General features: G+C 52.5%; 1 protein-coding gene across 5 annotated transcripts in view; it reads left to right on the top strand.

The window, feature by feature from the left end:
- LOC144145957 (uncharacterized) overlaps positions 1-27951 on the top strand; it is a 47220-nt gene that overhangs the window by 13274 nt on the left and 5995 nt on the right. For 4 of the 5 annotated variants that reach the window (XM_077677833.1, XM_077677834.1, XM_077677835.1 and 1 more), the window contains 16 exons: positions 12990-13149; positions 14292-14563; positions 15570-16050; positions 16714-16872; positions 17045-17101; positions 17218-17270; positions 17693-17759; positions 17877-17962; positions 18420-18972; positions 19434-19861; positions 23573-23631; positions 24247-24430; positions 25060-25175; positions 26019-26102; positions 26204-26397; positions 26519-26672. In XM_077677833.1, the coding sequence (XP_077533959.1) occupies positions 12990-13149; positions 14292-14563; positions 15570-16050; positions 16714-16872; positions 17045-17101; positions 17218-17270; positions 17693-17759; positions 17877-17962; positions 18420-18972; positions 19434-19861; positions 23573-23631; positions 24247-24430; positions 25060-25175; positions 26019-26102; positions 26204-26397; positions 26519-26672 (3107 nt within the window). The remainder of the gene's footprint in view (positions 1-12989; positions 13150-14291; positions 14564-15569; positions 16051-16713; positions 16873-17044; positions 17102-17217; positions 17271-17692; positions 17760-17876; positions 17963-18419; positions 18973-19433; positions 19862-23572; positions 23632-24246; positions 24431-25059; positions 25176-26018; positions 26103-26203; positions 26398-26518; positions 26673-27951) is intronic. The other variant, XM_077677832.1, reaches the window with a different exon arrangement.

Raw genomic sequence — 27951 nt, 5'->3', positions numbered from 1 at the left:
CCCCCTCCCCTCCTGCACGCTGTCTCTTTGACAGCTGTACCAAGGCTGTATCCGACCTATCACTTTGCGTAACCCATATATTGACTACGCCGCCACCCTTCCCATACGCTGCTGCTTCTCGTTCGAAGTGTTCTGTGAGGGTCTAGGAGCCATGAAGAGAAAATACAACTTTGTTTAATTTGAAAGAACTAGAATTGAGTATTTCACTCAGGTCCATTACAGCCACAAATATGTTTTTTAACGAAAAAGAGAGCAAGAAGTGTTTGAAAACTCAAATTTTGCGCCACCGTGACGCGTTATGAGCAAGAATGACGTCATACGGGCCAACAATAAAACATAATTTTTAGCGCGTTAACCCCACGTTAGCATTCAAGTGATGCGGTCAAATGGAACTAGAGGCCCCATTTACAGACGTCCAGTCATGTGTTGTCGCGACAGGTCAGTTAGGCGGCCGCCAATCGCACAAACAAGGTTCCGTGACGTCATAGAAAAGTTGCGGGAAATTGGCTAGTGGCTCGCGACTGCTCCACACGTTTTCTTTCATATCTCCGTTACTTGTTCGAAGATTGCGATGATATTGGTATCATTGTTATCTGGACTAAGCAGTCTTCATGGCTCCTTTAAAGCCCACTGCTGTTTATTCTTCTGCGTAGGGATTCCTTTGTTGGCGGAGATCGTCCGGCTGACGGTTTCGTGTTGTGTACGGGAGTTCTCTTTCGAATGAATCCGAAAGAAACGAATCCGTTCGCCGCCAGCGTCTCCGCCGCGATTCGCAACGCTCCATCGCGCAGGCCGCCGCTGCCTTCGGTGATGTGATGTGCTGCTTCGCTCACGATCGTACACCTTGTCCCTGCCTCGTCTCTCTCTCTCTCCCCGTCCCAGTTGTACGAACGCGCATGCACGCCTTGACGGACTGCCAGCCCTCCGCTTCCTTCCCGGGCGGTTGGTTTGATCGGCGGGCGAACGTCCTCTCGCGAAAGGAAGGAGGAACTGGACGCCCAAGAGAAAATGACAACCGACCCACGAGCGCGCGCGAAAAGAAAACCAACAAAAGGAGCGGCGAGGGGCAAGAGCGGGGTGCCGTTTCGCCGCGGCGTTGTTGTTGCTTCCGCGCAAGGAGGGAGGAGGCGGGCGGCGGCCGTGATGGCTGGCTGGCAGTCTCCCACCGACTTGTTTCCTTTCGTCGTCCGCGCCGCAGCCGTTTCGTGATTCATCTTGCTTTATTCATCCTCCTCCTTCTCCCGGTGGGGGGAAGGGCGGGCGCTCCTTTTTCACCGCTCCTTCTACTTCGGCGGGCGCGCGTCGTCTTGTATCTTTTCTGTTGCTGCTTCTCGTGTTTTCCCTTCTCACGCGCCTGGTCCCCCCCTCTCCCCCCATTTTTTTTTTGTGTGCGCGCTTTTTTTCCCTCCTCGGCGGCTTGCAACACGCCGTCGAGAGAAAGAGAGAGCGGGCGGCGGGGCAACTCGTTGGTTGCGCTCGACGTGCGGAGGTGTATTATCCCCTTCTTTTCTTTTCGAACTTTTATTTCCTCTTTCTTTCTTCTCTTTCGCCATCTCTCCTGTCCTTTGATGTCTTCTCCTCCTATCGCTTTGCCTTCTTTTTACTTCGTCGTGCTGGCGCTGTGGCCGGCACCGGTTTTTTTTCTTTCCCTTCTTTCTGTTGCCGTTTTTTTGTTCCGTTGCGTTTATGCTTTCTCTCTCCCCGGACTTTTTTTCCTCCCCCGCGCGTTGAGCTCCACCGGTTTTCGTTATTTCGGGGTGCGCTCGGTCGTGCATTTTTATTATGTGGCCCTGCCTTTCCCGGTTGGCTAGCTGTTTATCTCGCAGCCCTGTGCTTATCCGCTTTCACCCCCCCCCCCGTCCCCCATTCGGGCGCTTTTTTTTCTTCCCCTTCTTTTTCGTTGTCGTTGTCTTGGTGTTGTCTTACCTCTCTAGGCCGCTGCTTTATTGTGGACGAGTCGTCTGTTTATTCTTGTTCGTACCCGGGTGGGAGTTGGCGGTTGGCTTTTTTTTTTTCCACTCTTCCTTGCTTACGCGCATTCTCGGCATCGATAGGCGGGCTGGCTTTTTCTTTTCTTTCTTTTGTCGCTAATTCCTGGCCTCTGGCGCGTACTTATCTGACCTCTTCGTTTCGAGTTTTTTTTTTCCCTGGCGCTAGTTCACGGTGACTATTATGCGCCTTCGTTGTTGTTTCTTGTGCGAGCTCGGCTCGGCAATTTCCGCGCTGCTGTCTTATTCCCGGATCCTTTCGCCCTTTATTTTGTTCGCCCGACTCTTTTTTTATTGCTCGCTTGTTTTATCCTTTTATGGGGCGTTTTTCTTTTGCCTTTGTTCCGTTAGCGGGAGTTGCTCGCGCGCGCTTTTTTTTTATTGCGTTTCGCTCGTTCGCCGTGATCCAGTCATCCCGGACTCTCCACTTCTCGTGTTTTTTCCCCCTTTACTTTTTACTCTCGTCTTTCGAGCGAGCGGATGATGTGCGCTCTTTTTTTGGTTTTGCTTTTCCTCGGCTTCCTTTCGCAACCCCCCCCCCCCCCCCCCCCCTTTTTTTTTTACTGCTTCGCGTCGTCGTCATCCGTACAGCGTGTCGTGCAGTTTGTTTTGCTGGCCTTTGGGTGTCCTAAATCTGTTTTTCTTTTCCTCCCTATGCGCTAGCTCCGGTGTTCGCTACGTGGAACTCGCGGGCGCTGGCTTATCTCGCTTCGCCGTTAAAGAGCTGCTGCTGCTGTTGGGTGCTTGGCAGTTTCGTTTTTGTGTGGCTTTTTTTCCCCTCTCTTCTTTCACCTGCTTTTCATTTCTTCTCCGAAAGGGTCGTCGAGTCGAGTAGGAAGCTCTGTCGTCGTGGCTGGCGTAGCGGCTGTGGGAAGTGGCGTGGAGGAGGCGGAGGGGAGGATTTAGCGCACCGATATTTTTGGGTGTGCGCGCGTCGGCGGCCGAGAGCGAGAAGGAGGGAGGGAGGGCGCCCGCTCAAGGTCATCGGCTTTGCAGCAGCGCCGGCTTCTGCGGGCGGCCGAGGACGAACGCTGGCGCATTTAAATTGCCGCCCCTCCCCCCTCTCCTCGTTCTCCAGTCTCCTTTCCGTACCGCTTCCCCCCCTCTCTGGGTCGCCTCGCAGGCTCGGTGTCCTTTTCGCGTGGCGTTTTAGTTGTTTTGTTCCCTGCTGGCGTATCTCTCTTACTTCATCCTTACTCCATTTCGATTCTCGCCCTCTCCGCCTCGCTCCCTTGCTCGACGTACGCGCTCGGTCGCGTGTTTCTCTCTCCCTCAGTATGTCTCCTCCCGCACGTATTTCCTCGGCGCGCCGTGCCGTTTTCCTTCTTGCTGCTTCTGTCTTTCCTTTTTGCGCGCTCGTATTTTATTTCTGTCGGGAAGGCTTTCTGCGTTGCGCGCCTGTCGGGTTGGAATGGCGGCGCACGCGTAACTAACTAAACAACGCACAATTCATCGTGCGTGCGAGGCCACGCTGCTCGGGGAGGTTGCCTCGATAAAAGGAAAACTCGTAAATGCGAAGCAGGAGGAACAGCTGGCAAGTGCAAGGTGTACGGGAGAGGAGGAGGCCGACGTTCCTGTGGCGCGGCGGGTGTTTATTTTTGCTTGCTTGACGTTTGATACTCGTTTGCATTCTCGATTCTGGTCGTGGCGTGTTTTGTCTTTTGCTTCTGTCCTCTCTCCTTTCTGTCCGGGTCGGTGAGTGTGCGCGCGCCGTCCGGGTTGTTTTTGTTTCTTTCTTTCGTTGTTTTTTTTTCTCCGACTCTGGAGCCAGCCGGCGTTTGTGCCGCCGTCCGTTCTTTCGGCTAAGTGCCGAAACTGGTTGGCGATGCTGCGGCCGTGGCGTCTGGGAGGATGGGCTGGCTGGTTTGTTGGCCGCTTGCCTAGTTCAACCCTGGCCGTTTTTATTTTTATTTCTCTCTGAATCGCCTGGTTTGTAGTACGCGCGCGCAGCCGTCGTCTTCGGGACCGGCTCTGGAGGGGGCGGGAGTTTATATTTGCGTCTCTAAACGGACGACGAGGATGAGTGTCGGGTGGTGCTGCCTGCGCCTGTTCGGTTGGTTGTTTCTTCTCGTTTTTCGTTCGCTTTTGCTCCCTCCCTCCTTTCGGCCCTCGTGACACGTGTTCGTTTTCCCGCGCTTTCTTTTCCCGGCTGCTGGGGTCCTCCCTGTTGCCTGTTTACACACGTGGTTCCTTTGCCCGGGGTGTCGTCGACAGCCAGGAGGGCGGGAGGTCGCTTCTTACTTGCTTTGTCCAGGGCAGATATGCAGTTCATTTTACCTCGCGCCGACTAGCAGTCAGTCGGGCGTTTTCCAAAACTCTCGTATCGTGTCCTCGTGGCGCGGCGGTTTTTTTGACAGCACGGCCTTGGCCGGCCGTCCGAAGGCTGGCGCCTGGCTTGGGCGGTCGCTGCCTGCTTGCGGGCATGGTGTTGGCACGGCCTCACGACCGTCCGGCTGACTGCGTCTGCGGGCTTTCTTATTTGTTTTCGTTGACGGTTGCGATATTTCGCTCTACGGCGAAGAGCACGGCGTTTAAGACTTCCCGTTTTCGTCATCGGTAGCCAGCGGAGGAGCGAGGTTGGTTTTGTGGTGATTGGTATTGGAATTTAAGCCTCGTGACTTCCAGTGACGTCCCTCTTTTGAGTGTTGTCCGTTCTCTGATAGGCTCGCGCGGGGCGTCCGCGCCGGTTTCAGTCACCGTTAAGGGAACTTTTCTTCCTCCATGGTTAAGGGTTCTGTACTGCACTTTCCCCCAGAGACGCCGTGCCGCAGAACGCTGGTGATTGGTACGGCAACCTTGGGGATGGTCGAGCGATGCGCCATGTTTGTGTGTTCGGGAAAACATTGAAGATCACAGCAAGCCGGCCTAGTTGGAAACGATTCATGATTGGACTTGCGCAAAACAAACGGGGACGAGGAAGGAACGACAAGGACTTGTCGTTCCTTCCTCGTCCCCGTTTGTTTTGCGCAAGTCCAATCATGAACCGGGTAAACATTGTCTTCCAGGGACAGGAGTAGTCGCTGATGCGGTTCGGGGTAGAAGTCAGTTGGAGGTGGAACATGCGCGCAAGTCGTGCGTCGCAACTCGGAGCCGCAACTCCTTCGCACGCGTCGCAGGTTGAGGAATCCAAGCGATAGCTGGACCCGCGATGCTGCTTTTGATCCCCACAGCGGGTGCGCAGCTCTCATGTGTTCGAAGGGAGTCGTCGTAGTTCCGTTAATAGACATGCCGCTGGCTCTGCTGAGAGGCAGCGAATTTCCCAGTTCGTGTGAATTATGTGAGGCTTGTGGGGAGCTTGTGCGCTTTCGGGCCGGAGGCGCTTAGCTGCTGCGTAAGAACCATTGGGTACCGCACGTCAGGCGGCGGTTTCAGGAAGGGAATCGCTAACGGGGCTCCAGTTTTTATTTAATTTAAATGCCGTTTTTACCTCCTCCGTGCACTAAAAGCTGTCGCATAGCGTCGCGTAACCGACCTCCGCACTACAACGCCGTCTTCTCGCGGTGGGGCCCAACGAAGAGCGTCGCCAGTCCGGTTTCAGCGCTTCGCCGGCGCTACCCTTGGTCGTGAAGGGGGCAAGAGCGCGCGTCTTACCTGCGCCGCCATAACGGCCGACCTCGGGCGGGGGCCTTGTGTGGTGAACTCGTGAGCCTCCTTCCTCCCCTGCGTGCGTTGTGCCCTTTTTTTCTTCTTCTGCCGCTGCCGCCCTGACATTTCCGCCGTCAATGGCGGACGTTAAACCACCGCTCGCTTCACTTTCTGCCGCCGCGGCCCTGTGGGGAAGGGCTTTGCGCACGTCTGCCGCGTTCTAGGAAAAACAAGTTATAACGCCGCCGCTGTAGCCTTGCCAAGTCTGAGGTTACTCCTGCGGAGATTGCTGTCGATTATCATTGGCGGCCGGGGACGTAACGTGCGCGCGATGCATATCGGGGCTACGGCAGCAGCGAGTGTCGAAGGCGTGTAACGAGCGAGATTTTGCGGGGAGAAAGCTGCTTCGGCAGCTGGCCTTCGCTGGCCGCTTTTCCGTGCATATCTCCCGCGGTGATTTCTACGTGGCCGAGTACGTGCTTCCCGACTATCGCGTGAAACAGTTCCAAAGCGAATAGTTGGCAACATTGTCACGCGCGCAGAAACGGCTCTCTTGGAGGGGGGGGGGGGGGTAGTTGCACACAGCCGATAGCGGCTGTTTTTCTGAATGTTAAGCTCAGAATGGCACGCAGTGACGTTTTGGTGTTTGGTTTTACGAGATCAAAAGGACCTGTCTGTTATGCTTAACCACTACCAGTATTTGGGGGGGGGGGAGTGGAGGGAAGTAGTGTTTGCAGAGGTTGTTTTCTTTTCGACAGTGTGTATACGGCGCAGAGATGCACAGCGGGATACGTTTGCTGCAGGTAGGCTTTGCAAATGTGTTGGGCCAGATTTTTCATGGAAGATGAGAATTATTGCTCCGATTTTTTGCCTATTCCCTGCATCCTTGCCTGCGTTCGGTGCAAGAGGGAGGAAACGTTGACAACAATTAAGTTGCGACCTAAATGTTTCGCAAATATACGGTTGACAAAACAAGCCCACCATTCGCCCCCCTTTCCTTTGGAGCCTCGTTGTGTGAAAACAACAAAAAATGATACCCTCAGTCGGAATTTGTTTTAAAACTTCCTCTTTACGTCAACTTTCGCTGAACCATGTAAACATCGGGCAGTATTAGTCCAACCACATCTTTAAAATTTTTGTGTGCACTCGCTTGGTGCAGTATCAGCCGAGGGTAGGGTCACCTTTGATCCGGAGTGAAGAATATCCAAAAAGCAGCATGGTTTGCATGGTTCATGCTCTCTCCTGTGCTAGGTCAAAGCAGTTAAACCCTCATGATGCCTTCCAGGTTGGCCTGGATTCCTGGTGTTGCCGTGGCAACAGCTCATTTCTGTAGATAGCTTGATGAATTGCGTCCACGGTGCCCGAGAGGCATTTCTGGGGTAGTCTATTGCGGGTAGAAGAGCTTCAAGTATGAATATGAAGTAGATTGTAGTGCTGGTAGAACATTTGGAAGCACTTCGGGGTTTGCATTTCCCTACAAGGGCACGAGTTTTGGCTGGCATTCCAAGTGCTTACTCCAGTCTTCCGAGTCGGTATTGATGGTGTGCCTGAAACATCGCAGTCAGATTTGGACTCCCACTTGAATGAAATCTGGACGGCTATGTTTTTCTTCTTGCCTTATCTGAACGGCTATGTTTTTCTTCTTGCCTGGCAGAACTCTTGAAAGCTGCGGAGGTCTTTATCATACATGCCTTTACTGGTATTGCTCCTGGTGGTTGCTTTGAGCCCTGCTAATCGGTGCGCAGATTATAAAAACACCGCTTGGGGGTGTTCCTGTGGTTTGGCGTTAAAGGGACCCTGCAACACTTACCATCGACTACTCGGAATGTATTTTGGGGTAAAGTCTATTGTCCCAGAAATCTCCTCCCGCAAGAATTATGAAAATCCGTTCACTATCACCGAAACTACGCGCGATGAAAAATCGCACATAAATGTTCCCCCTCAACTCAACCGCGGACGACGCGAGAAAAGCTGTGCGCTCTCTCCCGGAGAGGGGGGCGGCGCGCGGCGTTCTGTTCGGCGGCCTTCAATATGTCACAGGCCGGGGAGTTCTGTCCTTTTCCCTGCAACGTGCACGGGTCTATTTCCGCTCTGGTGCCACAAAAAAGCAGGCATGGCGGCCTGCTCGCAAGCAAGCGCTCAGGCTGGTAGGGCGTTTTTGAAGCAATAAATGTTTGTTGTCAAATGGGCTCGTTGAAAGTGAAATATTTAGTTCGTCACTCAAACTCTGCGTTCACTCAAAACAAAAGAAACGCCAAAAGCATGTGGACAGGTTCAGACATAGAAGAGGTTCATACACAGTGCCGACGATGGCGGATCATCGCAGGAAATGCCAGAATTTAGCCACGAAGTTGACCAGCGACAGCCATTAGGACAGCCATGGCCCGATTGACGTCGCAGAGGCCATGCCAGGGGTGCATAATGAGGAGAATGAAGAGAGCGCGGTTGGTTTTTCCGCGTCTTTCACGGCGATTTGCGCGCTTACCGCTTCACGTGCACGTGATACATTTGGCTCGGGTGTTCCTGGCATTGTAATCTAAACGTTGCGCAGGTTTACTTGCACTGCACGAAGAGTGTTGCAGGGACCCTTTAATTAAGGCATGCAGGGCGTGGAAGTTTCAGCCGCGTATTTTCGCAGAACTGGTTGGCAAAACTGTGCAGTCTTAGTGCTGGCTTCTCGGGGGAAGATAACAGTTTGGCGTGCTTCACATCTATTTTTTTTTTTCCCTGTTACTTTCCAATTCATTCAGTGCAAGCTGTTGTGCTGAACTTGTGCTTTCTTGGATGCCTGTTACATTTTAACCTCCTGGACATTCATTGCTGTATGCTTTCTTGTCTTTGCAAGCTGTTTTCCGCTGGACACCTGACATTTTGAAGAAGTGGAGCATAGTGTATTTTTTGAGGGAGCTGGAGTCAGTGGGGGGTGTAATCCGTCACTCACCACATTAAAGAAAATCTTGAGAAGCCAACACGGAACGAACAATGGCCATGTGACCCGGGGCCATTGTGAGCAATGGCCTTTGGAGCGGCGGCCGTTTGCGCTGTCCATCTGTCCGTGCGCAAACGTGGAGGGCAAAGCCGTGTCAGTGTCTTGGATCGCTCCACCCCGTGTTGTTGCTCCGGCTGCCAGCCATTCTTCTTCTCTGTTGTCTTCTTCTCGGCCGCCGCTCATGCAGCCTGTCATTCTTTCTTGGCATTTTTATGGGCCGCCACAGCTGTTCGGAAATAGGCCTCCTTGGAGGCAGCTTTTGCACAGCAGCTGTGGCTCTGAGGGGGCGGGGAAGGTCAATGGCTGACTCAAGTTCACGAGTTTCGCCGATTTTTGTTTCGGCTTTTTTTTTTCTTTTTCCGAAGGAAAGACGCTTGTTCTCGCTTTATGCCGTTGGCCTGACAGTCGGTGCAGCTGTTTTCTCCGAGCGGGGCGTGCCGGTATAAACATCTACGAGGAAACGAGCCGTGCGTGTCCTTTCTCTCCCTCGGGCACCCGCACATTTTGCACCGCAGACGGTGCTGCGTGGCTGGCTGCTGTGTGCGAAGACATTTGGGCTTGGAATAAGATGGGGTGGATGCTTTCTTGACACATCAAAGGAAACCCTAGGCCTCGTATTTTCGCAGCTGTGTTTTGTAGCGAAAGGCTGCTGCTGCTGCTGCTTGGGGCGACAGACAGGTTGGATGGAGGTTTCCAGGAATGACCTACTACACAAACTCTGGCACATTTCGTCCCTTGCGGAAGTGAGCCTTGCTACCTGGGGTCGCGGTGACCCAGTGGCTATAAGGCGTTGCGCTGCTGAGCCTGGGGACACGGGTTCGTTTCCCGGCCGCTTTTCTGATGAAAAGTGAAAACGCCTGCGTGTTCGAGATTTTGGCGCACGTTAAAGATCCTCAGGTGGTCAAAAATTAGTCCGGAGCCCTCCACTACGGCGCGCCTCATTGCCTGTGTAGTGTCGGTGTGTTGAACCCTCGTAATCAATCAACCCTCGTAATCAATGAACCCTCGTAATCAATGAACCCTCGTAATCAATCAATCCAGTGAAAGCGGTGTTGCAAACATTTTCTCAAAGTAATCATTTAATGAATGCGCAAACGTATGTCTTTGCCCCCTTTTTGTATGTTGTGTCCAGTGGGGGGGGGGGGGGGCCTTCGGTTTTTTTTTTTTTTGTTTGTTTGAGCATGTGAGATCAAGGCACGTATTGCAGAAAAGGTCACAATTTTTAAACTCGCGACTCCAAAATTTCTTTTCCTGGTCGCTTTAAATGTCTCCGTTTTCTCGCTTGCATGGTCACTTGGAACCTTCGTCTCTAGTTAAGTTGTTGTGCTGCTTCTATTTCGCCCGCTAAACGTTATCCGCTACGAAATTAAATGCTTGCTTTCCAGCTATTCCAACAAGGATTCTCATATAATTGTGTGCTTGCTTCCGGCAGCTGCTGGCTGCTCATGGGCATGATAGTGAAGCCTTTATCTTGGTGCAAGAATTCCCCCCAACTGCTCGTGAACTCAATAGGCAGTTTAAATTGCATGCGAAATACAGGAAACGTGTACAAGCGTGCACAAATGGCCACCTCTTGTAAATCTCTCAAGTAAAGGTGCCTCTTCGTAACAGTGAAGTAGTCCTACACCCGCGTGCAAATGTAGCCGTGTGATTGCCACAGTAGAACTTGACGTGTCGCCTTTCTGTGCATTGTCCGTCGCTTCCAAAACAATATCTGCAAAGCATGCTGCCTTCTTTGAAGGCTTGTGTGTCGCTTGAGGGGCTTGCAGAAATGCCTCTTTTCGTTGAAGATAGAATTGAACTGTAGCTAGCAGCTGTTGCAACCAGTAGCAAAGCATCACTGCATGTTGGCTCAGAAATAACAGGCAGGGGCTTGGCGGGGGGGGGGGGGCAGTGAGCATGTGAGCGTGATGTCTGTCGGGCACAAAATCGCTCCACCGTTTTGTTGGAAGTGGCAGGTCACTTCGTGAAGTGCACGGACTGAGTTGACAGCGTGGTGCATTTTCACTGCAATGTGCCGTGACATATTTGCCTAACGTTGCAGCCGGTGGGATGTAGTAAGGCCAATGGTTTCCGCTCGAGACCTGCTTTCTAAAGTGTTTTCTCCTGAATACACTGATGTCTGACTTGCACTCCGCAGCACTTAACATGCACAATTATTGAACTTCTAAAGAAAGCTTAGGCGAAAAGCAAAAACGCCCGTGTGTGCGAGATTTTGGCGCAGGTTACCAAGATGCCCAGGTGGTCAAAATTAATCAGGAGCCCTCCGCTATGGCGCGCCTCATTGCCTGCATTGCGTCAGCGCGTTAAACCCTACAATCAAAATCAAAGAACTTTTAAAGCTTATGTTATTCCTCCTCCAAAAGGCAGTGGGCACGAAACCTAGAAAGGCAAGTCAGCCTGTTATCCCACTGACAGTGTAACACAGTTCGTCGATTAAGTGTAACCTTTCTGTGCAGTTTCCCGCCCCAGGCGGCAGTGAGAGAAGAGAATACATGTGTCAGCTTTGTCTCGTATTGGGCAAAACCACGCTGTGCATCATGGATCGTGGCCTACGCACCGAATCTGTGGGGTATTTTGGGAGTGCACATGCGCACGGGCGATGTTGCACAGCCGCTACGTAGCGTCCACAGCTGTGGAGGAGGAGGGGGTGGGGGGGGGGGGGGGGGGGGCGGCGCTTGTTCATTTGTGCCCAAAGCTTGATGCGGCCGACATGCTGCCATTTCCTGTTGCTGTGTGCGACCCGCTGCGTTTTGTGGAGCAGCATGTGTTTCGCTGGCAGTTCCTTCTCTCGCTCGCTCTCTTTCGCGATCGTGCTTTGCCAGTACCTGCTTTGTGGGTGACAGCTGTGTGACATAGATGCCGCCTGAATTTTTCCCGGTGCTTTTTGTCGTCTTTTTTTTTTTCCGGTTCTCGCTTCCATGAGTTGCCTTGTTGGGGTTTCCAGGTATGCTGCCAGTTGTTAGGCCTTCCTTGCACATGGCTGCTCTGTGCGCAGTTCTCAAATGGCCTTTTGCCACTGCCTGGGTCACACCCAGGGGACTGTAGATCCGAGGGCCACGGTTGTCAACAATAGATTTTTGTCAGGGTGTTGGCTGGTCTCTAGCAGAAGTCGTGTGCATGTAGGAAAGAGGGCTTGATTGATTTGATTGATTGATTGATTGATTGATTGATTGATTGATTGATTGATTGATTGTAGGGTTTAATGCGCCGACGCAACACAGGCATTGAGGCGCACTGTAGTGGAGGGCTCCGGATTAATTTTGACCACCTGGGGATTTTCAATGTGCGCCGAAATCTCGTACATGGGCATTTTCGCTTTTCGCCTCCATCAAAATGAGGGCTTGAGAGGAAGGGGGAAATTTGCCTCACACGAAAATCATTGAGCCAGTAGTAGCCATTTAACCTGTGATGAGCAGCCCTGTAGAGTATTGCTATTCTGGCTTACTCATCTCAAGTAATGTCGTACTGTCATGACTTGCCAGTGACTGCAGTTCCACTGCAGAGGGCAGTCTAGGTTGCCTGGAGAAAGCTTCTGCAGCACCAGATACACATACGCTGGGTTCTGAGTTGAGCAAGAAGTGACTGCATTAAATTGCGTTACTGCTTAAAGCATAGCGTCGTTACTAATCGAGAATTTGGGGGGTGCGTATGCGTATGTAAATGTATGCTTGTGTACAGATTCCTGTCTCCCAACATGGACACACTTCGAAGTGCACTGGGGAGCCATATTGCTTGCAAGGGTGAAAAGGACTCGCAGTTTTAGCTCTTGGCCGTGAACCGGAGGAGACTAAATGACTGCCGTGCACTGTTGGAAGATTGCGCTTTGGATGATAGCCTACCATGGCTTTTTCGTGAGAACTGATTGCCACCGCATTGCATGTGGCGTTGAAACTTTGAAAGGAAAGCTGGAGGAAAAGGACACCTCCCTCCCATGCCATTTTGTTGATCATGCACTGTGCTCATTGTACAGGGTATGGGGCAGCAAGGCGTCCTGTGTGGACGGCGACTTATCTGTATGTTTGCAAACCAGAGTGCGACCCCGTGTGTACAAACCGATAGCCCCTGCCTCGAGAAGTTTGCCTTGCTTAAGAAGCAGGCGCGTTTCTTCAAGTTCCGCCTTGTCTTGCAATGCAAACGTAGATGTAAATCGTTCATTTTCATCCGAACTGAGCACAGTGACCACAGTGTATTGGGGGGGGCCTGCTGCTAAGCTGATGCACGGTCTGAGCAATTGTGCAAAGCCCTGTGTTTTTGGGCAAAGTCGGAATTGCACGGCAGTGTCAGCTTCTTGTGTTGTGGTGCCTTTGTACGTAGGGAAGGCCCGTTGCTGGGCCGACTTGGCACGCACTGAAGGATCTTTGTCCACCGTTGTTGTCCACCGTTGTTCTGTTGTTGATCTCCCTCTTTCCCCTCTGGTGCTGCAGGGGCCATGACGCGGGCTCTCCTTACAAGCGGGCTGGGCCCACCCTGAGCAGTCCCCCCCTGGCTGGCACCCGGGGCTACCCCTACCCACAGGACCCCACCCGGGCACACTTCTCGCCCCTGCTCAACTCCACCCAGCAGAGCTACCGCGATGCCTTCCAGGTGGGTCCACGATCGAGCGCCCCTCAAAGGGGGGAGCCAGTGGAGAGGACGAGCACCTCTCGGAGGATCTGGAATGCGCCTGTCAACAAGGGCCTCTGCCGTTATCATTTCCGCGCAGCCTAGGCAAGCAAGCTGACGAGCCCTGCCGTGTCTCCCTTGGCTCGTGGCCAAGACCTGGCCTCTTATTTTCCTCCCGTCTTGGTGGCATTTCGTTATCGGGCCCCCCCCCCCCCCCCCTCCCTCGATGGCGTGTCCGTCCCTGGACGGTTATTAGCTTCAGCCCCGACTTTTCTTTGCGTTCTTCTCCCGCCCATGTTCTGTTATCAGTGCCGGGTAACAAGAGCGCCGAGATGGGGTGTGGGCCAAAGCATTAAAGATAGTCCGGCGAGGGCCGTGTATCGGCAACAAAGCGAAAGTTGCACCCTTCGCGGCCTGGTTATCTGCTCTGGAGAGGGAGGTATTGCGTTGGGGCTGACAGCCGGTGCGCGTGCACATGACTGCCCTCTCTCCCGTTTAGCGGCAGGGGTGGGGCAAGGCTTTTCCGCTGCCGCCCTATCTGGCGGGTGCTCCAAGGTGCTGCCGTAGCCCAGATAAACGTGCCACTTTGCTTATCGGGGCGCTGAGGTAGGGCTTGTGAAGGGCCGTGCAATATCAGCCTACTTTTGTAACTGAGCTGCTTTGCTGTTAGTTTTTTTTGCCTTGGTCACATTGTTGCCGTTTTCTTTGACAGTTTTTTCACTTTGTCGTTATCGTGTGTGCTACGTGCCCTTTTGCTCGTGCGGGGAGCATCTGATTCTTGATTTAGTATGAGGGTGCTTTAAGGGAAAAAGGGCACATGGTAACTGTCGCGTGTCGCTGTCATAAAAAAGTTATTTTGCAGGGGACTCCTGCTGAACGATGGTCACTTCAAAGTAATTTCCACCGTACAGCACCAGCTTCCTGGCAGTGTGTTTCAGCAGAAGTCGGTGTTGATAGATTAAAATTCCTGTTAAATATCGGACAGGTCTTTCTGGCCCCTTCAGGTTCAGGTTCACGAGATTTGTACTTGGTTGTATGGCTGCCTGCATGATTTTTTTTAGTTTCTTGGGTGGCATTGGTTGCCAGTGGTCACTGCTTGCACCGACGGGTCTTTGGTTGCTCAGTTGCAGGCCGAGCGGCAGCACCAGCAACAGCAGCAACAGCAGCAGCAACACCAACAACAACAGCAGCAACAGCAGCAGCAGCAGCAACAACAACAGCAACAGCAGCAGCAGCAGCAACTCCACCATCAGCATCAACAGCAACAGCAGCAGCAGCAGCAGGAGTTTCTCTTGGAGCGGTACCGGGAACCTGAGCCTCAGCATGTCCGGCGGAGACCCTCCCTGCTGCCCACTCCGACGGATTACGCCATCCAGGAGCGTGCAGAGCGGGAACGGTGGGTGCCTTTCTGTCGACCCCTGTACCAGTCCTCCCCGGAACCGTGCGAGTGCACTAGCCCTTCACTGCAGCCCTAGGGTTCGTTCCTTCAGTCTACCCTTGGCGGGAAGCCACTCATTGTACGAACGTTTGTCTGAGCAGCATTTTTTTCCCCCGCTGGCCTGTTGAACGGTTCATCTGCATTCTTCTCGTTTATCCACCGTGCTTTTGATGCTGAGTGATGCCTTCCTCTTCCCAATCCGGTAATGGGCCCGCAATGCACGCTGTAGTTTGTGCAGCCAGCTTCGGGGACCTGAATTCAAGGCTACTTAGGCTCTTGTCTGTGCTTTGTGCTGCGCTCAAGGATGTAGGTGCGATCCCCAGGCACGGTGGTTGCTTTCCAGATGGAGGCGGAAAGCAGAAACGCTCGTGTGGCGAGATGTCGGCGCACGTAAAGATACCAGGGTGGTCTAAATCAATCGGGAGCCCTCCACTGTGACGCGCCACATTGCTCAGTTGTAGCTTCAGCATGTGAAAACCCCACAATCAGTCGGGCTCTAGTATGTGCTGTTGCTGTGTGTGGCAGTAGGAAGGGCATGTTGTGGCACAAAACTGAAATGTTAAGGTTGCTTGCGAGTAGTTGGCGTGGTCAATATGTGTCTGCGAATTTGTTTAAACTGCATATTGGCAGTTTCCAGGGAGGGAGAGAGAGAGAAGGGGTTGGGGGGTGGGCAGGGGTCAACTTTTGAGGAGGCACTGTGGGTGGAGATTTAGCCGCACGCGTAATTAGTTGCCAAAAGTTGCAGCACAAACATTGCTTAGTCCTGTTCACAGGCCCCAAGCGCCACAGACACTTAAATTGCACCTTTCGCTACCTGTCAGTATTTGCTAGCAGAGTTGCAAATTACGAGCACAGTATTCGTCTTCTGTTACAGCATGAGCTGCAACCCAGCAGGAGGAGTGTCTCTCTGTAGTGTAAGACGTCTCAATGTCGTCCTCGTTGCTTGTGTGGCCCCCCCGTGCAGGTACCTGGAGGCGTACCGCTTCCCCTCGTACGAGCAGCGGGAGCTGGGCCTGGTGGGGCTGGTGGGTGCGCCCCCGCCTCCTCCCGGCGAGTCCCTGGAGGTGGCGCACCTGAACAAGCGGCCCCGGCTGGGGCTCCTGCTGGGGGACCCCAACGGGGGCGGCAAGGCGGCCCCCCACCAGCAGCCCCTGCTCATCGACACCTCCTCCGCCGTCCACCTGCACGCCCAGCAGCAGCAGCACCCCCTGCTGCTGGGCGGGGTGGAGGTGAAGAAGGAGCCCTGTGCGTACGTGCCCCAGACGGAGGCCATCTCCCCGACGCTGCCCGGGGAGGACAGTGGGGGCCGGCCCCCGCTGTCCCCCCCGCAGGCGCAGGGGCCCCCCCGGTCCTCCGCCAAGGACGACCTGCTCAACGCCATCAACAGGCTGGACCGGGAGATCGCGCAGGTCGAGTCGCAGACCAACAAGCTGCGCAAGAAGCAGGTGAGCGGTGTGCTGCCTGCCCCCCTTCCCCGTTTTCTCGTCGGTGCTTGCCGCGACACCAACTTGTCATTGTTAAGGACCCTTACGAGCCACAGCCATTGTCAGTTGATGGAATGCAGCTTTGCTTCCTTGGGCGCTGTTCGCAATCTGCGACACACTGTCTTTAGTGGCCAAGATTGCTGGGCCAGAAGGGGCAGTGAGTGTGTGAACTGGGGTCCTGCTTTCTTTCCAGCTCCCTTTGGTGGTCTTAAATTTCCTGCACCAGTACTAATGTCGTTTTCTTGGTGGGCAGGTTAGGCAGTAGAACAGCTTTGTCTGCAAGGTTCGAACGTTAAATCCATTCCTGACATATTTGTCAGCGTTGTGCTCATCTGCTTCTGTGCCCTGAAGGAGCGGAGTAGGATTGCACTACCGTTCCATGCAGGCCACTTCTGTTACCACTGTCTAGGACACTTCTTGGGCCACTCGTTGCACTATTGAGGGGCAAGACAAAAATGCTCTTTCCCTCGCAGTAGACGGCGCTCCACCCCTGCCGGAGCTGTGTAGTGTGCTTTGGGCATTTGGGGGTGATATGGCTCGGGAGAAGGCAGTGCAGCGGTTTTTCAAACAAGGTTGGCGGGTTCCGACTGTGGGCTCTAGGGCGTGTTCACTTGCATGGGGAAGACTTCGCTGCCTGCGCTGTCCTCACCCCTGCGTCTTCCCCTTCTGCAGCAAGAGCTCGAGGCCAGGAACCCTGCAGACAGTAAAAAGGATGCCCCAGACCCGGCAGCCGTCGAACCCAAGCAACTGAGTATTGCTCAGATCGTCTACTCGGAAAATAGGGTACGTCCGAGTCCACCACCGCTTGACTGCTTTACCAGGCGTTAGCAATTGATACAGGAGTGCTTGATGAGAAAACTTGCACTTTGCACTCGCCTTGCACTATTGTTGTAAGTCTTTTTTTCTGCTGTCTTTGTGTCCAGTTTGCAATATTTTTTTCTTTCCTCCTTTGCAGAAAAAGGCACAGCTTGCCCATTGTGCTCTCGAAAACTTAGGCCCGAAAGTGGATTTGGTGAGTGCTGCTTCCTTTGTCCTGAGTAGAGATCTGTGTGTTTTCTTTGCTCTCAAGTATTTGTTATGGCGAAGAAAACTGACTTGGCTGTTTGCTTTTCCTCTCTTTTTGTGCAGCCAATGTACAATCAACCTTCTGACACTGCCATTTATCATGAAAACAAGAAAAAGTAAGCTCCCTGACCTCCCTTACGCTGTCGGGAAGAGTCTATCACAGTTGCATACTATGTACAAGTACCGGGTTGCGCGTTGCTAAAGTGCCTACTATAAAGCTAATTCTAAACTACAGCCAGTCCTTTTGACGGTCACATTGAACTCTATGCTGTTTTTTTTTTATTATTGTCGTACTGTATTCCTAGATATTGCGTAACATGTGCATGATGTTTCTCATTGATGAGAGAAGATGAGGAATTCATCCATTGGATTATCGTGGCAATAAAGATTCTCTGTCACTCACTCTATTGGGCATCTGTTCTAGAGCTGTGGCAGTAACGTTTGTCGCTCACTGTGTCTGGCATTCATTGTTCTGTATGCTACAGTCTTATTTTGCTTCCCTCTTACATGTTTTGCCTGTTGTGTTCCTGCTTTCCAGATTTCAAGAATTTAGGAAAAGTTTGACATTATATTTTAAAAAAAGAGCACAAGAACGAGAAACCAGGGTAAGGAGGAAGCTTGTGTACTGGTTTTGCCAATTTGTTTGCAGCAGATATTTTTGCTAATGTGTGCAAATGGTTAGGAACCCGACTGACACCTTACTGTCTTCTGTTCCTTTTCAGGAAAAATACTTAACGGATACTTACAATCAGCTCATGCAGGCATGGCTGAAGAAAATGGACAAGAGGGAGAACAATGCTGCGCGAAAGTAAGTTGCCTGTATTGTAGCGTTTTGCCCCATTGTTTGGCCGTGTGTGTGTGTTGGACATTGAGCTGTTCGTTAGCTAAACTTGATGGTATAAGTTGTGGACACTGCTACTGGTAGAGAGGTCTAGTGCAAATGTTTGTGAAAGTCTTGGTCCCCCTGCTGGGTCTCTACTTTTCTCCCTGCTTGCGCCTTGCCTGGGTGGTTGGCGGAACGGCGGTGTGCCCCAGGGTCTGCCACTGCTCATTGTCCTCTTCCTGAATGCCTGTGTTGTTTGTGCTTGCGCCTTGCTTGGGTTGTTGGTGGAAGGAACGGTGGTGTGCCTCGGGGTCTTCCACTGTGCCCCTCACTGTTCATCGTCCCCTCCCGAAACGCCTGTTTCGTCACGTGGGTCATGTGTGGAACGGTGGTGTGCCCCAAGGTCCGCTGCTCACTGTTCTTGTCCCCCCTGAAAACGCAGGGTGAAGGAGCAGAAGCAGCGCGAGTTCTTCGAGAAGCAGTTCCCCGAGCTGAAGAAGCAGCGGGAGGACCGGGAGCGGTTCTCGCGGGCGGGCCAGCGGGTGCGCAGCGAGGCCGAGCTGGAGGAGATCATGGACGGCCTGCAGGAGCAGGAGAACGAGGAGCGCAAGATGCGCAGCTACGCAGTAGTGCCCCCGATCCTGGCTGAGGTGCGGGACGTGCAGCGGCGCCGGCCCCGCTACCTCAACCGCAACTCCCTCGTCGAGGACCTCTCGGCCGAGTACAAGGAGCGTCAGATGCACAACGTGTGGAGTGACGCTGAGAAGGAGATTTTCCGCGAGAAGTACCTGCAGCACCCCAAGAACTTCGGCCTCATCGCCTCCTGCCTGGAGCGCAAGAGTGTCGCCGACTGCGTCCAGTACTACTACCTCACCAAGAAGAGCGAGAACTACAAGCAGCTGCTGCGCAAACACAACGTCAAGAAGCGCACCCGCGCCATGGTCAAGGCGCCCCCTGTCCCCCCACAGCCAGCCCCCGCCTCCGCCTCTTCACAGGTGAGTGTCGCAAAGCAGATACCTCCTTCGACATCTACTCTTGCTGCATTGAAGGACTAGCCATAGCTGTGGTGGACTAGCCATAGCTGTGGTGGAGAAAAATTATTGCAACTGTTTTTTATTTTCCTCTTACTTGAAAGTTTTAGGCAGAGTGTTTCGTGCAAGTTGTTTTGCACAACTGTTTGCTCCTCGATTCCTGCACTGGTGGCTTGTCACCTGAAAACCAATTGGCAGGGCTTTGCTCCACTTTGGGACGGCCAAAGCAGGTCAGAATGGGATCTGGTAAATTTGTTTATCTGGTAAATTTGCACCGACATGTTGCAAACATGTCTGGTTGTCTCACATACAAGCCTCTGGCGCGCAATTCTTGCGTGGATGGGGTTGCCTGAACAAAAGTGCAGTCTTTTGTTTGGTGTGGTCACACGGACACGGTGCCATCGTCCCGTGTGTTTTCCCCACAGCCCCAGCCGGTGACGAGCTCCCTGCCTGTGCGTAACCCGGTCACCTCGAGTGGCAGCACAAGCACCAGCACGGCCACCACCACCACCACGGCCACCACGGCAGCCAGTGCGACGGCCGCCAGCAGTACGGGCGCGACGACCACGACGACCACGTCGGCGGCGGCTGTCGCGACACCGACCACCACCCCCAGCACACCTGCTGCTGCCCCCAGTGCAGCGGCCACCCCGATGTCGAGCAGCGGCAATGGCGTGTCGACTGAGAAGGTTCCCCCTCCGACGCAGTCCAGGGGGGGCTCTCCCTCTGGCCAGGCCCCTGCGGCTCCCCCGGATGCCGCCGCCGCTGCCACCCCGCCGCCTCCCTCTCAGCCTCAGGCCAACGGTCCCGTGGGGGAGGACAAGCCACCCTGCCTCGTGGACACCATCAACGGGTGAGTGCACGGCTGGCCTGTTTAGCCCCCTCCCGCAACTAGGGCTTTGTTGCTGTTCGCACCCAGCCGCGCCCCATCGCTTCTTTTTTGTGTTGTTGTTGGCACGCCAATATGAAGGCCAACTGCACTAAAAAATTTCAACCTCCTGAAGATGTGATTTCAGTATAGTCTGCCTAAAAAGTCTGCGAGGTATAAGATATGACAGGTGAACTGCACGTATCCACGTTGCAAACGGCCATAAAAGATCTAGGAGATATTGAAACAGGAATTAAAGAGAGCGGGGCCGTTACGGCAAGGCTGAAGGGACCTTCCAGCCGATCCAGTCAGCGAGCGAGCGGCGGAATGCGGCCGGCCGGCTGGCCATGGCAATCCTGCGCGCAACGCTTCGCCCTTGCTGCAGTCCGAGAAGTGCACCCAGTGGAAGTGGAGCCCGACCAGTTCTCCTGGCTGGCTGTGGGAAAAAGCGCGGGGCCGGCCACAATGTCACTTCCGTTTCATGGCGGTTTGCGCAACCTGCCGGCAGGTGCGCCATCGCCTGCAACGGAGCTATTTTAAACAATCGCAACTAATTAATGACTCATTTCATGGGGCTTCCGGTCATGTCCCGTTTGGTTTGGTGGTACGGTAATACCTTGTTACAAGAGACACTTGGTTATAAGAGACATTTGAATGAAAGCGGTTTGGTTGGTTTTCCCATGTTTGCCATGTTAGCAACATTGCGTACAAGAGACCTTGGTTACAAGAGACGTTTTTTGGTTCCCTTGAGTGTCTCTTGTAACCAGGTGTTACTGTACGCACCAAACGTTCAGAGCAAATTTTGCGGACGTGAATTATTTGAAGTTGGTTTCTTATCGAATTTTCAAATTCAATTTGAATAGAGAGTTTCACGGTTTTTAAAAATATTTGATCGTATCATGCACCACTCAATATTCGCTTCTATCAGAGTTGCAATATTGAGAAAATTTCTAAATATTTGGTACCAGTGTATGTGCGAAGGTTAGGCTGCTCCCTCCCCGTCGTAAAGTGACTCGTGTTAGGGGGCCGTTTCTCTACGCAGGCAAATTGTAGATTGCCTTTTCTTTTCCTTTCGCTATATTGGCCGTGCTTCTCTTAGACTCGGTGGGGCTTGGCTGGTAAATAAGAGCTTGGCTTGGCTATCGCTTGTATGACATTGAAGCACTCTGTAGAATCCTGTTACGATGCTCCGTCACAACTGGAAACATTCTATTCGAGGCAGGCAGGCGGTGCTGCCGTTATCTTTTACTAGGGCTGTAGGTCTTCTTGCGTGGCGCTATCTTATCTCTGTTGCCAGCTCGCTATTGAGCTTCGAAGGTCGCTTCTGGCTGTGCTGAAAGGGCGAACACGGGAGGCCCCAGCAGGTGACTACTGGCAGGTGCTGGAGCACTTTTCACGGCCTGCTAGTTAGTTGGCTACCTACGAGGGAGGCTGGAAAAAAGCCTGAAAAGTAGTGTTTGGGGGAGGTATTTATAATGCGAATGCGTTAATTGTGCTTTGCATGCGAGTGAATACTGCAAGGGTTAAAATTTTTAGGTCACGTTATGCAGACTTCCTGAAAGAAAAATGGTCACAGCTTGGATAGTTCCAGTGCTGTAGCTGAGGTGTGACACTTATGGAGTCGTTTCTTGGAAAGCTATACGAGTTGTGTTGAAAGAAAAAAATCTTGGGCCATCTCTACTAATGTGACACCTGGGAAGGGGCGAAGCATGCAGTGTATAAGTGTGTTCTTGGTGCCTTGGTGTTCTTGCCCACCGAGATGAAACCATTTGGGGGTAGAGGTATACAACATTACTGTAAAAGTCTTGTGTCTTTGAAGCACGAAATGTTTTGGCATGAGGTGTTAACGAGTGTCCTGGTGGTTTCTTAGTACATGTTACAAAGTGTTCCAGTGGGAGGCATAAACGAGTGTTTAAGTGTTGCGGAGCATTCTAGCGCGAGGCGTTAACGAGTGCCCTGGTGTTTTAGTACGCATTACGTTCTAGCGCGAGGCGTAAACGAGTGTCCCGATGTTTTAGTACTGTGACTATACGAGACGACGACTACGACGACATGAGATGTCTACAGTCTATGCTCCCAAGGGGCTTCGCCCCCTAAAAGAACCGTGTTTGGCACGCTGAATAACAAAAATGAATCCCAGACTGTGTTCTCCCTAGTTGGCACTACTACGCTTTGCCGGCTTACCATGGTGGTTGCTCCCGATGACGTCAGGCAGTGCTGATCTTGTGCACTGGGACCCGATCAAGCTCTGCTAATCAGAACTCCTGCCAAGGGATGCTGCTTTGTGCATCACGTGCAAAGTTATTCCAAAAACTTTGAATGGGGCTTTCAGAATGGCTTTGCATCTCTGCTGATGAAGTTGTTGAATGCTGCTGATCACTTTTTTTCTTGCGAGTATAGTCACTTCCCGTCACAGCAAAAATAGCAGGACATTCTGATAAAACTTGTTGCGAAAGTGACAGATGGGGAGGATGGGGGGGGCATTCGGGGTCACACTTGTAACTGACGTTTATTCCATGAAGACTTGCACTGATAAAAGAAAATCTTATCTTGGCGGTACAAAGTACTGCCTGTAAATAAAGGATTGAGAAAAGTAGTGAGCTTGCTATCTGCTAGGCTTTTCTTTTTTTTTAGATTTTGATAGGCACACAAAGCATTTAGGGGGCCCCTCAAAACTCCTAGAGCAGGCTGTGTGCAACCTTTGTACATTGTAGATAACATGCCCGCACCCACTGGAAGGGATATTGCCTCTGGATTGTGTTTTCCTTTTTTTTCTTTTTTTCTTCTCAATATCGCCGTGGGATACTGTGCAGTTCGTGTGTTCATTATGCACAAAAAGATAAAACCTCGGGGAGCATTTTTTCTCTTTTGTGCTTGCACTGTTGCGGGCCGGGCAATATTTGACACTGTGCGTGTTTGAAAGGTGTATGCTTGAATTGTGTTGTTCTGGTGATTGTAATCGCTTTGCAGGCTGTTAATTCTTTGACAGAAGTGCTGTTATGCAATAACTCGGTGGTCAGTTTCATAACATTGCTGAATGATTGGCGGTCTGTGATTAGCTGCATGCCAACAATGTCCTCACTTGTGACGAGCCTTACGGGTGGATGGCTTTCAAAATAAATTTAGGAAACTTTGGAATTCGACCTTACAGCACTGTGCTTACCAGTAGAAATTACTCTTCTACAAACCCCGTGCTCTGGGCCTATGCCCTAAAGGATGCAATTGTACCCTCCGTAGCAGTTGCAGACGTGTATGGTGCTGTTACTTCAGCAGCTGTTTAGAAAGAATGACAGTACCACAGCAATGGCACAGTGCATGCGTTCACAATGTTATGAATGTGTGATTTTGAGATTTTTAGGCACTCATTATACAGAACATTTGACTTTTTTTCTGCACGGAAGTTTTGTTGAAGTGAAGTGGTCTAGCAGAAGTTGTTCGTTGGCAGGTGAACCTTTGTGCATTGCTGCCCCCCATGGGCAATGGACGGGGGTATTGGAAATTGTTCTTCGCAGTGAAAATATCCTTGAATTGGGCTTTGTTGTGGCGGTATTTGGCTGTATTCGAATTACTTGCTTTGTGTTTGCTTTGAAGGCACTACTTGCTATTTGCATGTGCCTGCTATTTCAACGTCTCTGGACATCTTTTTGGAGCAGTGTTTGAAAATGCGGTCTTGTGGTTGGCTTTGTTCCTTTTCAGGCTGAAGACGCCAGTGCTGGAAAAAGTTTCCGAAGACAACGCACCTGTCCCAATGGAAAGTAAGTACACTTACTCAGTGGTGCAGGGGGTGAAAGTACGGGCGTTAAACGGAACCTGCAGTGGATGGTGCCTACCAGGCCACATGTATTTGTAATGGGCAGTATTAGAAAGATTTCAGCTTTAGTTGTTTAAACGTCCTGCTCTGCAAACTTCAGAATCTTGCAGGGACTCGTGCTCTAACACGAGAGTGTAGGAACGGGGTAGCAATCCTCGCTCGATCTGGCCAAGCTGTAATGGCTAGTCTGCTGTACCGTCATACTGAACGTTTGCTGACTGCACTTTCCCATGGTTGCGCTTGTGTTCTACGTCGAAAAACGAGCAGATGCATGCAGACTGCTCCTGATTTTATTCCTACAAGAAAAGGTGGCCAATTGGTGCCGCTGCAGAACTTCTCGATGTCCGTAGGTGGTGGAGTGCGGTGGCACCAGTTCTTACTCCAGTTGATAACTAAAACGGCCGTCGGGTGTTCACCCGAGAGGAGAGGTTGGGGTTGCTGATTGCTGGTCACCAACTGACCCCCATTGTGGTTGCGGGTGGTTCAAGAGCGCTGACCTTTCGGTGCCGTTGGAGGGTTGCTGAGCGCCCCGGGACGTTGGTGTTCTGTTGTGTTGCAGGAGTGGCAGGGGAGTGTGGTCCTCCGTGCATGGTGTGCCACAGCCGGCTGGAGAGGAGCGGCCAGTGGCGACCCCTAACCAAGGCCAACTGCCACATGTACGGCCTCAAGGAGACCGACCTGGTGCCCGACGCACGCGTCTGCGTCACCTGCCGCTTCAAGACCGTGCGCCAGCGCTTTGTCCAGTGCGTCCCCCCTCTCTCGATCGTCGTTGTGGAAGACGGAAAAAGCGTCCTCCTTGCACGTGTGAATAGTGGGGAATTTGTAGGAATGGCTGAGATCGAGCGACAAAAAGGGGGTGGGCTGTGGATGGTGCGTGGCATCGTGACGACATTTCCTGCCTGCACACAAAGGGGGGTTGGTTGGTCAAAGTTTCGACCTGTGTTCGCTCTAGGAAGCAGTGATGGCAATTTACGCTCTATTGTGACGAGGTAACGAGACTCGCTATGCACATTTTCGAACCGTGGGAACTGGGAACAGTGAAGTGTACAGCCCAGTACAGCGCAATAACGAAGTAGCCATGCTTCGTACTTTTTTGGAGTGGACATTGCTCCGATCAAGTGTAGCTCCAATCAAATCCTACTTGATTACTGTCTAAACGACGGTGACTCTGGCTGTGCGTGTGGCACCTGTGTGGCGGAGTTCTTTGATGATGGAATGCATTTGAGCTGCAGCGATAGTTTGTGGGGAGGTCTTGTAGCTTGACGCTTAAAAAGAAAAAAAAAAAAGTCATTAGTATGAGATTGTACTTGGAGGGGGAATGCATTGAATCCCGTGGGAGCTGAATGGTGTGGCGTGTTGTTGTTGGCCGCAGGTGTCCCATACCGACGTGCAAGACCCCCAAGCGCAAGATCAAGAGGTTACGGCCGCTCCCAGCCAAGTGGATGGACCTGGACAAGGACCTCAAGGAGACCGTCAGCAAAGAACTACGTGCGTTCACCCCCCGTACTGTTCGCTAGTCGCTTTAGCGTGGCTATTACGGTTCGGGCACTGCCACTGGCACATACTGAGCTTGCAACGGTGCAAAAGCACGGGAGGAGTTGTAGAAGTGGGGGAACGCAATTTGTAATATGCGCAAGCCAGTGTGTGTCAACAATGTCTAGCAAAATCTTGGTTGTTTGCTAGGGTTGATGCTTGGGCCAGTCAGTCCATGGTTGGAAAAGGGGGAAAAGTATCATTTGTGTGCCCACATGTTGAAAAAATGAACCTGTAAACACGCTGTTTTTCTTCCCCCCTTATGGAATCTCGCTTGTTGTAAGCTAATAGTCAGGTGTTGCGTATTCGTTCTGGCAGAGTTCAAGTACCTTCATGTTGAAGCCCAATAATTGGTTCGCTCATTCATCTTGGCTAGAAAAACAGGAATGGGGGAAATATTGCCAAAGAATGTTACGTCTGGCTAGTTTCTTCACCCTACTTTCGTGTGCTTTCATTGAACGCTCCCTAAACACGGGCACATTGTAAAGTGCTTCCTGGCAGTGCTATTTGGTAAACATTCCATCCAGGCGCTCTGTACAGAGCTCTGTAAAGAGGAACTAAGCAGCAAAGTTTCCATGTGTCCAGAAGCAAAGAAGTCTGCTTTTTGTTGTGTTGGCAGGCCTTGCTTTTTTTACGTGCTTGTTTTGTGCACGTGCAATCGATACAACCTCATTTGAGCAAAAGGAAGCGAAATGAATCGAAAGATTTGTGGTGGAGGATGCGGGCGATCGTGGCACTGACCCGATGTGTGCGAACTGACCTCCCCCTCGTCCTCTTGTCTTCCCTGTTGGTACGCAGAGATTCCAGCAGGGACCCAGAAGTGCTGTTCTGCGTGCTTCAACAGGATAGCACGCAAGCTGGAGCCGCACCCTCCACCAGAGGGTGAGTGCACCGGGTTTCTCTTCCTTCCTCCTCTTCCATCCCGTTCGCTGCTCCGCCGAGGTGTGATAGCTGACTGCGAGCCTCTCTCTCTCTCTCTCCAGATGGCGGCGACAGCAGCTCCCGGTGGACGGAGGAGGAGATGGAGCAGGCCAAGCACGGCCTGCGGGAGTACGGCACGGACTGGCCCGCCCTGGCCTCCGTGGTGCAGAGCAAGTCCAAGGAGCAGTGCCGCAACTTCTACTTCAACTACAAGCGCAAGCTCGGCCTCGACCAGATCGTGCGCACCTTCCGCGAGGTGGGTAAATGAGAGGGCAGAGGGTGGTCTCGGGGAATGGACTGTCGGGCCATGACGGGAGAGCTCGCCTCCCCGGCCACTTCAGGTCGGCGTGAGTGTCATTCGGAAAGCCTCCTTGCAGGCCCAGGCCAATAAGGAGGACGGGAAGCGGCAAGTGACGGACGACGAGGACAGTGGCGAGACGACTACGAGCTGCGAGGAGGACAACTGCGCAGACCGCTGCAGCAGTGACACTGCCAGCGCTTGCAGTCCCTCGGCCAAGCAGATGGACGAGGGTAAGGGGGCCCCCCCTTTTCTGCGCTGCTTTGTGTGACTGATTCAGAAGACCTTGTTCAACGCTGCCTGTATAAAGATTGCCTAACGCGTCACATGCTTTTCAATGGGAAGGGTAGGCACGCTTAGTTCAGGCACTCATCCGCTAAGTGGTGCGCACCGGCGGACATCTCTCATTACGTCACGGCCCGCGAGTCGCGAACGCTGCACCCACTTCTACAACGTGTCTCTCTCAGCTTGCCTGTTGGGTTGCAAGAGCCGTTTCGCTCACATCTTAGCCGGGACGGGGCGCTAGTTCTGGGGCGCACCGGGGATCTTGTTCAACGTGGCGCTCGCTTCATACTTGCTTTATTTTTGCGTTATAGATAACTGACAGAGAAGGAACTGAAATAGTGTAAGAACAATTGTCGGGTATACAAATAGCGAACAGAAAAATCATATTTTCGAATGGTGCAGCCATTATTCCACTGATATTTTTCTCTCTGGAGGATTTAGGGGAAAAAAATTGCGTGCACCTTTTTTGTTCAGGCGCTCACTTATACAGTAGAATCTCGATGATACGAGTCTCGCGGGACCGCGAAAAATATTCGTATCATCCGAAATTCGTATGAACCAACACAGACCAAAAAATTGAGCGCTGAAAAAAGTTTTCGTTTATTTCTTTTCTTACTTTCGCGTGAACAAATCCGTGATTTTTTCTGTTTCTTTTAAACCCCCATGTCACAAAGCAGTCCTTTCTGGAGCGCGTAACGCTTCGCCTAGCTTCGCGCTTGTCTCCTCACTCACGGTGTCCAAGCTCGCTACACGCCGCAACAGTCAAGCGTGAACAGCATGGTGCGTTTTTGCACGCGATTCGCACGCCGCAGCTTTGCGCGCGCTGTATTTTCACAGCCGCATTGACGATTTCGCGCCCGCGGTATTTCCTACCTCGGTCAGAAAATGACGCTGACGATTTGCGAAACGCTAGAGACAGCCGGCTGGCTCCGCCCGAGATGTTTAGGCTTAGCACTCCGGCAGATATTTTATGGGCGCTTTCACTAGCGGCGCGGATGATGTTTTATAGTACCGTTTTCGCCAACGTTATCAGCTCCTTTACTGCACAAGCAACTTCGTGTCTGCCTTGAGCGGCATTTTAAAGAGCGGCTAGAAGCGGTCGCTCGAGCGGCCATGCCACTTCGCGGCCGAAGCCGCCGTCATGTTGCCGCCGCCGGCCGCGGTGCGCGCAGCTTGCGAGAGGTTTCGCGGCGCGCATGGGGCATGCGGGGCGCGTTTTCGCGAGCA

Source organism: Haemaphysalis longicornis, unplaced genomic scaffold (genome assembly GCF_048455015.1).
Source record: "Haemaphysalis longicornis isolate Haplotype H1 unplaced genomic scaffold, Haemaphysalis longicornis Haplotype H1 scaffold_7, whole genome shotgun sequence".
In the NCBI taxonomy this organism is placed as follows: domain Eukaryota; kingdom Metazoa; phylum Arthropoda; class Arachnida; order Ixodida; family Ixodidae; genus Haemaphysalis; species Haemaphysalis longicornis.
Note: the sequence above shows the minus strand (reverse complement) of the source record. Positions and strands in the feature narration are given on the sequence as shown.